Source organism: Accipiter gentilis, chromosome 10 (assembly GCF_929443795.1).
Source record: "Accipiter gentilis chromosome 10, bAccGen1.1, whole genome shotgun sequence".
NCBI lineage: Eukaryota > Metazoa > Chordata > Aves > Accipitriformes > Accipitridae > Astur > Astur gentilis.
This window is the reverse complement of record NC_064889.1, coordinates 11,626,054-11,638,649: the sequence shown is the minus strand read 5'-3', so window position 1 is coordinate 11,638,649 and position 12,596 is coordinate 11,626,054. Positions and strand designations below refer to the sequence as shown.

The window sequence follows — 12,596 nt, the reverse complement described above, 5'->3', positions numbered from 1 at the left end:
ATATGTTCATGATACAACAGTACCTACATAGAGATCTTTATACTCTGCAGGTCAAATTCTCATATAAGACATGAGGTAGTATCTGAATGTCAGTTTGAGAGGGTAAGCAAGTGTAAACTGCTGAACAAGTTTTGTGTCCTGTTAAAGGAGGGTAGTGAAAGGCTTCAGGTTCCTGTTGCTCACCCTGTTCTTTTGATGCTCTGGCAATTTGGACCTCCTTCCTGGAGGCTCCAGATGATTAGCTACACTTACCTTTCTTCCTTGCTACTATTTAAAAACAGAAGGGCTGTAAGGGAAAAAGTTTTCTTGCTGCATTCATAACCTGTCACCTTGTTTCCCATAAATGTGTCTGGCAGCATTTTTCCCTTCCTCTTTCCAAAATACTCACTCCTCCTTGCTTCATTCCATTGTTAAGAACAGACACTGTTCTGTGTGTGTTCAGTGCTTCAAGCTGTTGAATTATCACCAACTACAGTATTTCAGAACAGAAATAGTTTATTTATGGTCTTTCTCTTGAAGATGCAGTTTATTCTGACAGCGATGGATAAATGGAAATAATCCTTGTGAGTTTTTTCACTAAAATCCCTGTAAATTTAATCCACAAATCCCTCTAGATATCACTTTCTTCTATTATCCTTCCAACATGACAAACACTTTATTAAGAACAGCCTAATTATCTGTTTCCTATTGGGCTTTGTTATTTTATATAGGGCACTGTAGTATGATTTTAGAGACATTTCTGATTAAGGAGCAAAATGGTTAAGCTACATGATTCCAGAAGTAGTCCTTGGGAGAATTGGGCCTCAAGGACATGTGACAGGGTCAAAATTGCTCCCATACTTTCCTTTTTCTCACAGGAAATAGTATCTGTTTATTGATTTATACTGATAGCATGAAATTGCAGTTCTCCTGCTGGTTCATGTACTTTGATATATTTCTGGAGGACAGAATATAGTAGCATTCACTATCCTATATTCAAAGTTAATGTTATTATGCTCTTTGTATTCCTGTCCTGACAAGTAGTCCATGTTGCTCTATAGCCTGGAATGGCTAGGATTGTGTATTTTAGACCTAAAAGAATCAAATCACTTTCTAAATATAAGGAACACGAAGAATAGAGGTCAAAGCTATAAAACTAACATACTAGAGGCAAGTAAATATAAGTGGCTATGTTTCAAGACTTTGAAAAGAAACTTATGCTTCAAGAGGGATCAGAAGATGGGTGCTTTTAAAATGAATCTTTTTAAACCTAAACTCTACTGATTATGAAAATTGTTTCTTTTCTTCTTACTGTTCCAAACATGTTTTTGCTTGCCATTTCTCACTTTGATGTGTGGGTCCTGTAGCATTAGGTTTTGTCACAAAGAAAAAATTGAAGAAGAAAAGCCTGGGCTCTATTTAATCTTTCTTGTCACTTTGTCAATCTCGCTAGTGCACACCAATGAAATTTCCCATATTCACAGAAATAGAAGGAAAAGATGGTCACAGAGAAGCAAACAATTATTTACTTATTAACAACAGAGTGGGAAAACTGATAGCAAATTAATGGCATAGGCTTGGTAAACTGCTGACAGTTTAAAAGGAAAAAAGGGGGGGAAGGGGTTCTTTGCATCCCATATTAACTCCAATAGGCCAGTGATGAATCAAATCAAGTATTTCTGTGCCAAGGATGACTCCTTACCCTATAATTGGTTTCACAAGATTAGTAATTTTGTGTCTATCTGCAAGTTTAATTACTATCAAGGGAAACTTATTGAAAATTGAATGGGTATGTTCTCAGGGCAAAGTGAACATTTAAAATTAACAGTCTTAATATCTCTAAATAAAAAAAATTCCATTTTAATTATTTGAGTGTTAAAAATTATAAAATGGGAAGAAATTGAAATTGTCTCTCCATCCAAAGATTAATGATGCAGTTTCTCTGCTGATGTAAGCCTAAATTGCTTCTGACCCAATATATATTTCACAAAAATAAGAATACAAAACATCACTGAAACTTTCGCTGTAATAGCTCTGTAATGGCAGACTACAGAGACCCAGTTCACAGTAAGGTGAAAATCTGTATGCTCACAACAAAGGCAACAACAGACTTATGGTTAGTGGATGGTATAATTAATCATCCTCACACTGCTTAGACTATGAGGGCAGCAATGTTATGACAAAGCTGATGCTGGATTACGGGAGAGAGGTAAAGCACAAGTATACAGGCACACTTGGAATGATTTAGAATGGGGGAAGGATGCATGAGCCCAATTTTGCTGGTAAAATACAGCAATTTAGCAGGGTTATGGTTAATATTTTGTACAGTGGAATAAATCTTATCTGTTTCTGTCAGGCCAAAAAGACTACTGATAGCAGAAGTTATATTCTGTGTGTTTTCCAAATAATATTTCAACTCTGAACTCCTTTCCCCAGGGTCTTTTTCTTTCTGATAATTATACTCTCTATTTAATTCTCAAGGATCCATTTAAATTACAGGGATATTGGAGTAAGGAAAATAAAATTTCCTTGTTTATTGTATATTAAAAAATACTTTGAGTACTTTTGTGTGTACTATACTAGAGCAAATGAGATTGTCTCTACAACCAAGGACTTAGTCTTCAGAACTGGAAGGTGTTCATATACCCATAACATCATGTGGGCAAAAGAAGACAGATTGAGACAGAGTTCCAGCCTTTTATACTCCCTCCAAGAACCAAAGTATTTCTCCATATAGCTATTCATAGCATTGAATGAATATTGTCTTTAAGGAAAAACTTACTTTTAGGTTTCCCAAAGACTTTTAAAGACAAGTAGCATTTTATATACATACAGACAGTTTAAAAATGCTCAGTGAGTTATAAAAAATTATCTGGACTGACAACTTAAACTGTAAGACTATTACAAAATGATCTCCCATGTTGCTGCAGGCACAGACATCTTCCAAATTAGGGCAGGATGCCTATCCTTGTACCACATTCATTTGGTTGGCAAAGCAAAAAACCAGTGACAGCCTGTGGTTTAAAAAACCTGAGACATAAACCTCTGAATAATAGGTTTTATATTAGAAATGGCAGTTCAGCTAGGCACTGCTGAAAGAAACAGTAATGATGATGGAAAGCGTGCTTGCATTATGTATTGAAGCCTTAAAAGTTGTGTGCTGCAAACATTAACTAAGTTTTTGTAACACCTACAGTTTTGCTTAAATCCAATAGCATAATCAAGTACTACTTGCATTCCATTAGATTCAACAACTGGAGTTACTAGTGTAATTTTTAACAGTTTTTCATTTGTTTTAAACAGACACTTGCAGCTCGAAAATCTGGTATTTCCATGGCCATGCTCATCCGGACCTCCATAAACAATGATGAAATGGTAAGTGTTTTCAATGGCAGGTTTAAGCCAATTAAGTAATGGAGAAATTTTTATTCAGAGCTCTTTAGAAATTATTTCAGCCTTAGACACTCCAAACTGGATGAGATTGAGTGTATAAGCATTCCATTTATTGTGTAGGAACTTCCAGGGACCTTGAGCAGAATTTGCTGCCAGATCCACAGTGACAAGACCAGGTTTGCTTCTGCTGACTCGCATCCATGATGGTCAGAAGAGACTAAGCAAGAAACCTTTGGTTTAAAAAATAGTTATTTGGGAAACCTTTTATTTTAAATTGTCCAGCGGCACCATGCTTTACCTGCAGTCTTTCAGCATCTGTCTTTCATCATCACACTATTAGTACAATTAGAATGACAGGACTTTGCAAGAAGGTTTCTGTGTGATTTCCAACCCCCGCCACACCCCCAGTCCATACGGGTGGCTGGGACGTTAATTGATTTTGTAAATTTAACTCATGTTAATAACATAAGTGATTCAAGATAAAGAAATATTTAATTCATACAAGAAGTGAACAGGAGAATCTCTTGAAAAAAACATATTCTCATAGCTAGTAAAACCTGTGTGTTGTGCTTTTCAATTATTGACTTTACTTACATTTTGCAAAAGAAATTTATTTTCAGCAAAAACACAACAGGTGCCATTTTCCTCAGGAATACTTAAAGTGTGACGCAAGTGGATTTACATGGCTGAAGTAAGCAAAGCACTAATTGAAAGGAATAAAGACCTCTTTTGTGTTCCTTAAATTGCTAGAGCAAACATAGCCTTCTAGAATATATTTTGAAAACAGTGTTGAATTTTTTTACCCTGTTGTTAAGTTCCATAGTAGAAGAATGGAAGAGCAGAACATGTTGACAGATACTCCGGAAACTGAAACCCATAGCACGAGCATACACACGTCCATCACTCTTCTCTGATTTATTGTGAACTTTCTGTGCCTATATGGTAATCATAAAGGAATAATTTGGTAGTGCTCTGGGGTGGATTGATGAGGTTGGAAACAGCTGGTGTTTGAAATGATCTTTCAGTAGAAGAGGTAGTGATTTTTGGTTTTCTATCTCAAAATAGCAACAAAGGATGTTAGAATAAAGGATAACTATGGAATCTTAAAAAGAAGTTAAAGGCTGAGGGAAAATTATAGAGAACAAACTTATGCCGTGCAAGTGGTGCAAAATAAAGACTTTTTCCATCTGTCTTACAGCTGCTACAAAAATATCTAAGTTCAGTAAAAGACCCTAAGATACTCCATATACTTTACTAAAAGATGTCAACTAAACAAACAAATAAAACTATTTATAAGTATTACTACCTTTTATGACAATAAATACAACTATTTTCATGCCTCCTTTCATGCTGTCAATCAGGAGAAACTACTGAACTATGGCTCAGGAGAAGTGGAAAGGGAAAAATAAGTTTAATGTATTTTTATGCCACTATACTCTTTGGCCTCCATTTGAACCAGGCCATATGAAAAATTGTGTACTAGTAATAGATATTTCGTAAGAAATCTTTAAATAAGAACATAAGTCCAAAGGCAGACAACAAATATAATTTAGAAACATAAAAGGGCATTTGATAAGAAAATGTAAAAAGCTAATTCAGAGAAAAGATGAATAAGAGAAGCCTGTCTTATGCCAAGCCCCCATTAAGCATACTAAGGAGAAGTGGGTACTCTTCAGAGCATAAATCTAACAGTACAGCCAGTAAAACCACTTGCAAGATATTTAAAACAAGTGAAAGGTAATACTCTTCTACTTGGTCTGTAAGTAGCCAGCAGAACTTAATGCCCTAAGGCATCATTAAAACTGAGTAGAGCAAGATTTGAAAACAAAAAGAACAGACATTTTTCAGGCATAAAAGAGCTCTGCAGATACTCTCAACAAAACCAGATGAAGAAGTGCAGTCACCACTGAGAGTTAAGGAAGAAAATCCCCTTTGGGCAAGTTATTCCTCTGATTAAAGCTTTTCTGGATTTTATTCTCCCTCAACTTTTTCTGGAGAGAATATTAGCAACTCTGACAGAAGCAGGTTATTTGGCTGATTAGATTCAGTATGGAATTTCTTTGAACAAATGCCTTTTATTGAAAATTAAATGCCACTTACTCCAAAAATGCCACTTACTCCTGAGGTTAAATGCTTTGCGCGTTGCCACCTGACATTGCTATCCTTCTGGTATAACACATTCATGACACAGTGAATTTGTATGTTCTCAGGCACTGATCCAAAGACATTTTAAACAGTGTCAAAGTATGAACTTCAGTGATGCTGAAACGTATGCTTTCAATTGAGCATTCGTTTAATTGCTTTGCTGAACAAAGAGACAGAGCTGCAAGTTTGTGAAAATAATACATTGATGACACTGAAAAAGTATCTCAAGTAGTATATGACAAATAAACTTCACTTTAGAGGATAAGCAGATAACTAAATAATCCTCCTATATATTAAAAGTGCTAAATGTTGCCATGCCCAGAGCTCAGTGAATGCATATAATAGATATATTTAAACAGAGAAGAGTATTAGGAATGAAAGCTTCTAGATAGTAAGATAAATTAAATTCTCCCTTACAGCTGTAGTTTTCTTTATCAACAACAGTGGAAAGATCATGTTCAGCAGCAAAACCAATCTATAAATTGTGTCTTTCAGCTGAAAACTTCATTCACCCTCAGATGTTTATTTCAAGGCCTGTTGGACTGTGCCATTTCATTACTTATTGCCATTTCAGAAATAGATAAGTTACTGTCAAAATTCTAAAATTATTTATACTCTGAAAAAATAGTAAAGCTGAACAGGGTGAAAGGGCAGGATTTGTACTGATACTCCTAGAGTTCAGAAGTGCAAGAGTATAATCTGCAAAGGAATCTTCAAAGACCTGGTGGTTTCTGAGAAACATGATACCTCAACAAGCCGCATAAATTCACCTTAGGTTGTTTTTTAAGTTTTCCTTCTGATCTCTGTAGCTGGTAGGTTGTGATGTGGGAAGCAGGGGGTGGATAAATGCACAAAGGTGAAGTTTGCTGAGTTAGCTGGCCGTGACTAGCCCAGTCCTCCTTAGGTTCTGCCAAATCAAACCAGTGCAGAGCTTTGCCTGCTTTCAGGGGAGTTACTAGATGGCTAATTGTCTAGAATAAGCTAAGAAAGAACCTTGGAGAGCAATTCAATATTTGTTTTGGTCTTTCTTGCTATACCAACTTCTTTTCTTAGTTCACTTCCACAGTGCTCTCATTGGTGCTAGGATTAAATGTCCATGAAATATCTGACCACATGTTTTTTGGCCACACTTCACAGGATGGATGTTGTCTTTAGCATATGACTATGAACTTCAATAAGACCTGTTGCAGCCTAAGCTACTTAACATTTGTTTTTGTTATTTGTAGTGCTTGAACCTATGAATCAGTAGATTTATGACTACATGATAATGATTTTCCTGTGGTAGCAGAAGTCCTTTAATTGACGCATCTGATTGTGCAAAATTATACGGATATGCACACAAAAAATATTTCTTTTTCAGACAATTTATTATTAGCAGAATTTCTCATGTTTGAGTGGAGATGCAGATACATAAAATCAAAAGCATGTCAGCATGTTGTTAGGTTAATATCTTGTATTTGCCATATACTTACCACAGCTGAATATTAAAATTATAGGAGTGTTAATAAATGCTTAACTGAGTAAGTCAACCTTGCTTTCTATACTGTTCTATTTCTATTTATGTGGTGGTGATTTTAAAGCTCGTATGGGCAAACAACACAAATTCCAAAATGTTGTTCCCCCAGTTTGCTACAGCTACATAGCCAGCATTACAGCTACCTTGCATTATATCCACACAAGATGAAGAGATGATAGGACAGACTTTCAGAAATATCCCACTTCCCACTGTACTACCTTTTTTAATATGGTTTCTTCTTTCTAAATGAAAAAATTTATTAACTTAGAAGGGAACAGGTCTAGAACTTATAATACATTTATGGCAGCCATGTGTGCATTTGAGGGGGGGAACCCACAGACAAAAAAAAAAAAAAAGTCATATTTTTGTGTGGTACCAAGTGCTGCCTACAGGCTGCTGAGTTTTTCGTATTCCCAATAAATAACTGGACTTAGAAGATCTGGGTGCCTGAAAACAAAGCTCAGATGAACAAATCAGACCATTGTGGCCGTGTAACCCTATGTTTTGTATACAAAACTTCAGGGACTGCTTTGTTTTCACCTTATTAAGGACTAGGGAGCTGAGATTCAGGTTGTTTGCAGTACTAATCAGTGAATAGGTGATAATTGTTTTTCTACTAGAACTGGGCATGGGTCCTATGCCAAAACAGTCCAGATTTTTGAGAGTATGGATCATTCTTTTTTACAGGTAAAAAGCATCTTGGTGCTTAAAAAGGAAGTAGTGAGTATGCTATTATTGCAATACAGAAAAAATGGAACCATAAAATTGGCCCAGTTTTATCTGATGAGGAGATTATATAGACACGAACTATTAAAGGATAGCATAGTATATAATCAAAGTACATTTTGTGCAGTATGTCTAAGTTCCTGTAGGAAGTTAAATATTCAGAAGTAATGTGTTAGGTATCCACTTAAAAGGCACTAATGAATGTAATGCTAATGATTTTTTTTTTTTCCTCAGAATATAAAAAATATATAGTACTGTGTTAATTGACTGACCTGATTCCAATTTAACTCTCCTGTTTCTGTAATCAGTCAAAAGAGTCATTCAAGGTTCTTTTGTCTTCAAAGTGCAAGGCAAAATGAGTAAATAAGTTTTTTGCAAATTAGTTCATACTTCTATGTTTATTCAGATTTTTTTTAAGATTGTAAGTGTAATGACATATACTTTAGCTCCAGTTCACATGTATTAAGCAATACTTCAACAGAAGTCTTGGATTATTTTTTTTCTTATCCAACAGAAAATACATGTCTTCAAGAAGACATTGCAGGCTTTGATCTATCCAATATCATCAACTACACCTCATAACTTTGAAGTTTGGACAGCTACAACTCCTACATACTGTTATGAATGTGAAGGTCTACTTTGGGGCATAGCCAGACAAGGCATGAGATGCACCGAATGTGGTGTCAAATGCCATGAGAAGTGCCAAGACCTTCTAAATGCTGACTGTTTGCAGAGTGAGTATTTCCTGACAGCTAAAGCTTTGCAATACTTCACACCTTTGGATTTTGTGCGTACAGTCAAATATTTCCTGAAATGAAGGGCCAGATCATCAGAAATCAGTGAAGGCATGTTGATGTTCATTGGTTGAGGAGCTAGCCAGAAACTTTATGAAATACCTACTGTTTATTTTGGTTTTGTCCTTGGAACTTGCTGACAGTTGCTGGTCAGTTACAAAATAACGTTTGGTAGCATAAGTATATTATTTACTTTCCACAGCCAATGGCTACATCCAGAGCAATTTGTTACATGAAGTAAACCCTCTTTGTTTTATTTAACTCGGAATACAAGAAATGTCAAAGCAAAGATAAAAAAAATATATTCTTAATGCTTATTGAAGTCATATTAATATGCTGTAGAACAGACAAAAATATGAAACAGTAAATAGGTTCTTGTCCCTTCAAAATACCAAATCATGGATGTGTAAGGGAAAAAATAATATTAGTCAGGAAGTCCTTTGAAACTAGAAGTAGGGTGAAACAACCTTTTTCTTTGGTTTTTTTTTTTTTATTGGCCAGATTGATTACAGTCACCATGCTTTCTCCTGCAAAAATATCTGAGGTGTATTTAAACCATACTTAAATTACAACACAATTACTACACAAGATTCTAAACAATAGAAAATCAAGACCTACAAACTTTCTGATATTCTGATTCTTTTGAATGGAAAGGGCTTTTACAACTCTGGAGTTATTCCCCATTGTTCACTGTTGATATGTTCCTGAGGGTTTACCTAGCTTGTACATATAGGAAAAGTACATAGATATTCCAGTCAGGTCTTCTTTCTTCCCTCTGTGTTCTCTGTGTGAGCGGCTGTCTCAAGGGATGGATTCTTGAGATTCATATTGTTCAGGAACTATAACTATTTCCTGAAGCAATTGACCCCATGGAGCATAGATCAATGACAAATTTCTAAACCAAACTGCTTAATTGTGGTTAATTGTGATTCTACACTGTGGTTGAAACTGGGCTGTGTTTGACAGCTAAGCTTTTGACATAGTTTTACAAGTGAGAAAAGAATGTTTGCTTTGAAAATCAAATATTATAAAAATATATTGTGCAGCATTAATATGTTTGTTGGTGGTGAGTTTTCAAAAGCGTATAAAGCAAAGAAGATACTCGTTAGTAGCTTCTTCAATAAGTGCAAATAACTTCCGTTACCTGGATAGTAACAAAACAAGGTATGCTTTCATAATGCCGGTTCCTGCTCACTCTTATTAACTAATTGTCCCATTTCATTCTAGGTACATTTTAAGACTAGCTAAAAATAATTACTTGCACATCAACCCATTGATCTCTCTGTTTTAGGTAATCATTTGACACCCGAGTTCTGCTGGGAATCATTTGGCTTATTGTCCTGGTTTTGTCTGGGACAGAGTTAATCTTCTTCTTAGTAGGTGGTACAGTGTTTTGGATTTAGTGTGAGAATAATGTTGATAACACACTGATGTTTTAGTTGTTGCTAAGTAGCATTTATCCTAAATTAAGGATTTTTTCAGTTTTCCATGCCCGGTGAGCAGGCAGGTATACAAGAAGCTGGGAGGGAGCACAGCCAGGACAGCTGATCCGAACTAGCTAAAGGGATATTCCATACCACAGAACATCATGCTCAGTATATAAACGGGGGGCGTTGGCTGGGAGGAGCGGATCACCGCTCGGGCATCAATCAGCTGGTGGTGAACAGTTGCATTGTGCATCACTTGTCTTTTCTTCATGGTTTTTGTTTTTTCAATTTATTTTATTATATTCCTTTTCATTATTATTATTATTAGTAGTAGTATTAGTATTACATTTTCTTTCACTTGAGTTATTAAATCATTTTTAACTGGACCCACAAGTTTTACTTTTTTTTGTTTCAATTCTCCTCCCCATCCCACTGGGTGGAGGGAGTGAACGAGCGGCTGTGTGGTGCCTAGTTGTTGGCTGAGCTTAAACCACAACACTTATATTACCTGGACTTAGAGGTATGAAAATCAGTTAAAAGAATGATGAGCTTGTACTTCTGCTGGCAACAGTATGTGTGTAAGTCACTTGCCAACTAACTGCTCATTAAGTTGATGGAGGAAGTAGGAAGTAGAAATAGCTTTCCTAAATTTAATCTCTCCCCTCATGCACATCTTGTTTAGCACTATTTATGTACAGGAGGAAGAAAACATGGAGGAGGGGCACTGCATTGATTCTGATATTCTCAAAATGGAACATGGGATTCATCTTGCAGGAGGGCCTCCAAAACAAATCTGTATGGATTGCAGTGGATCTAACTGAAGTTTACTCTCTGCACATTCCTCAAGGAATTGGGCTATTGCTGGATTTGGAGCTATGTTGCTTGGACTCTCATTTGCTTCTCCTTGAAAATGCTGATTGTATTCTGTGGCAGAGAGATAACTATCAAGTGTTCTATACAGTGTTGTGGGAATTCCCCTATCATAATTACATACATAATGGTCTAGAAATAAAGCATAGCTGAAACTTTCTCCATCAGAAGGGGACATTTTCTTTTTGAGGATTTAACAGTATAGTATATCATGTTCTAATGCATTGTTTCAGGAATGTTTTTAATTTAAGAAAATCAAGATTGATTCAATCCATGAATGAGATGCATACAAGACATCTTGATTTGACAGTAGAGTAATGAAGTATTGCAAAGATCAAATGGTTATGAGCATTGCAACGATGCCTTTCTGTTTGGAGGAACCTTTCTGTTGCTGTTAGTTGGGTTCTTGTCTCGCATCTTGTTTCACATCTGTGAAAACCCTCGCCTATTCCATCAGGCTTCCCAACCTAGTTACCGCATGCCATTCAGTCCCTTTTTGAATTACATTAGAGGGAATTGGGAGGTTTTTTGTATTGAAAGTTTCATATGGCAAGCGCATTCTATCTCATGGATCATCTGTCCTATAATGCACTCTACTAAGTACAGCAGAACACATATCAATGGCTCATTCTAAAGAGATACCTCACATTCAATCACCCCTGATTTTAAGAATACTTAGACCTGACTTTTAGGATTTGGATTCATTTTATCAGAGAAAACAGCAGTTAAGTCTTTGTCTTCTCATTCCTGCAGAAGCTTGCAGAGTAAAAAATGAAAACGTCCTGAGATGCCTGTGGAAGCGGTATAATCTATTTCTGCTATTTGAGAGTGTCACAGTTCAAACAGGAATTGTTACTAAAGCTATTTCTGCTCAGTTAGAAAAGCATTGTGAGAAAAGCAAGATCCAAGACCATGTCCCTGACAATATCAGGGCTACAAGTTTCTTGCAGTCCTTATGTAGTCTATGATTTCTCATAGTAGAGAAGAGTTAGAGAGATTGTTCTTTCTGAGACTTCTTAAAAGTGATGAAATCTCTTGTCATTGTACACACTGGAAAACAGCATTCAAGCCAGCTAGGCTCGAGTGTAATGCTTTCGTATTTCTATTTGCATGACCTCAAGTCTGGTTGCAGTTCACTTTCTTCTGAGCAAGAGTACAGGAACTGATTCCAAGTGTAACTTTCTACAGCTGAGCTGTTTTTCAGGGTGCCACAGACATGCAAGTGACATGAGAGATGTATCCATCCCTGTAATAGTTGAATCTTGGCTAAAACTGAAAAGCTACAAAAGACACCCAGAGTAAAAGTATCCTTTTTATCTTCCTTTTCACTTATCTGAAGAGAAACTCAGCCCAGAGGTTCCCTGGCCCATTTCACCAGCCCCAGAAAACATAACAAATGCTCAGAGCACCATATTGCCTTTGAAGAATTTTTACAAATATATAAATGATAAGATTGAGAGAAAGCCTGCAAAAAATAAATAGGATTGGAAGTCATCTGTGGTATAAACAGTTTGGAGACATTGAACAACTGAGTCTTGAATGAGTAAACCTCTAGAAGGCAAACTGCAGATACAAAAATATTTAACACACCTTCCCATTAGTATGGAAATGTTTTTGAGCATCCTGTCATATTTTTTGTAACAGATTAATTGTTCAGTGAGTTTGAACATTATACTACTTTGAAAATGAGATTTATGCACTTTGTTTCATTTATGTTAAAAATATTTAACATTCCATTGAAAAAAT

General features: G+C 36.0%; 1 protein-coding gene across 1 annotated transcript in view; it reads left to right on the top strand.

The window, feature by feature from the left end:
* The window catches only part of UNC13C (unc-13 homolog C), a 239,064-nt gene that overhangs the window by 92,962 nt on the left and 133,506 nt on the right, over nucleotides 1–12,596 (top strand). Inside the window, exons 8-9 of the mRNA XM_049812315.1 lie at nucleotides 3,283–3,354; nucleotides 8,274–8,493. Coding sequence (XP_049668272.1) covers nucleotides 3,283–3,354; nucleotides 8,274–8,493 — 292 coding nt within the window. The remainder of the gene's footprint in view (nucleotides 1–3,282; nucleotides 3,355–8,273; nucleotides 8,494–12,596) is intronic.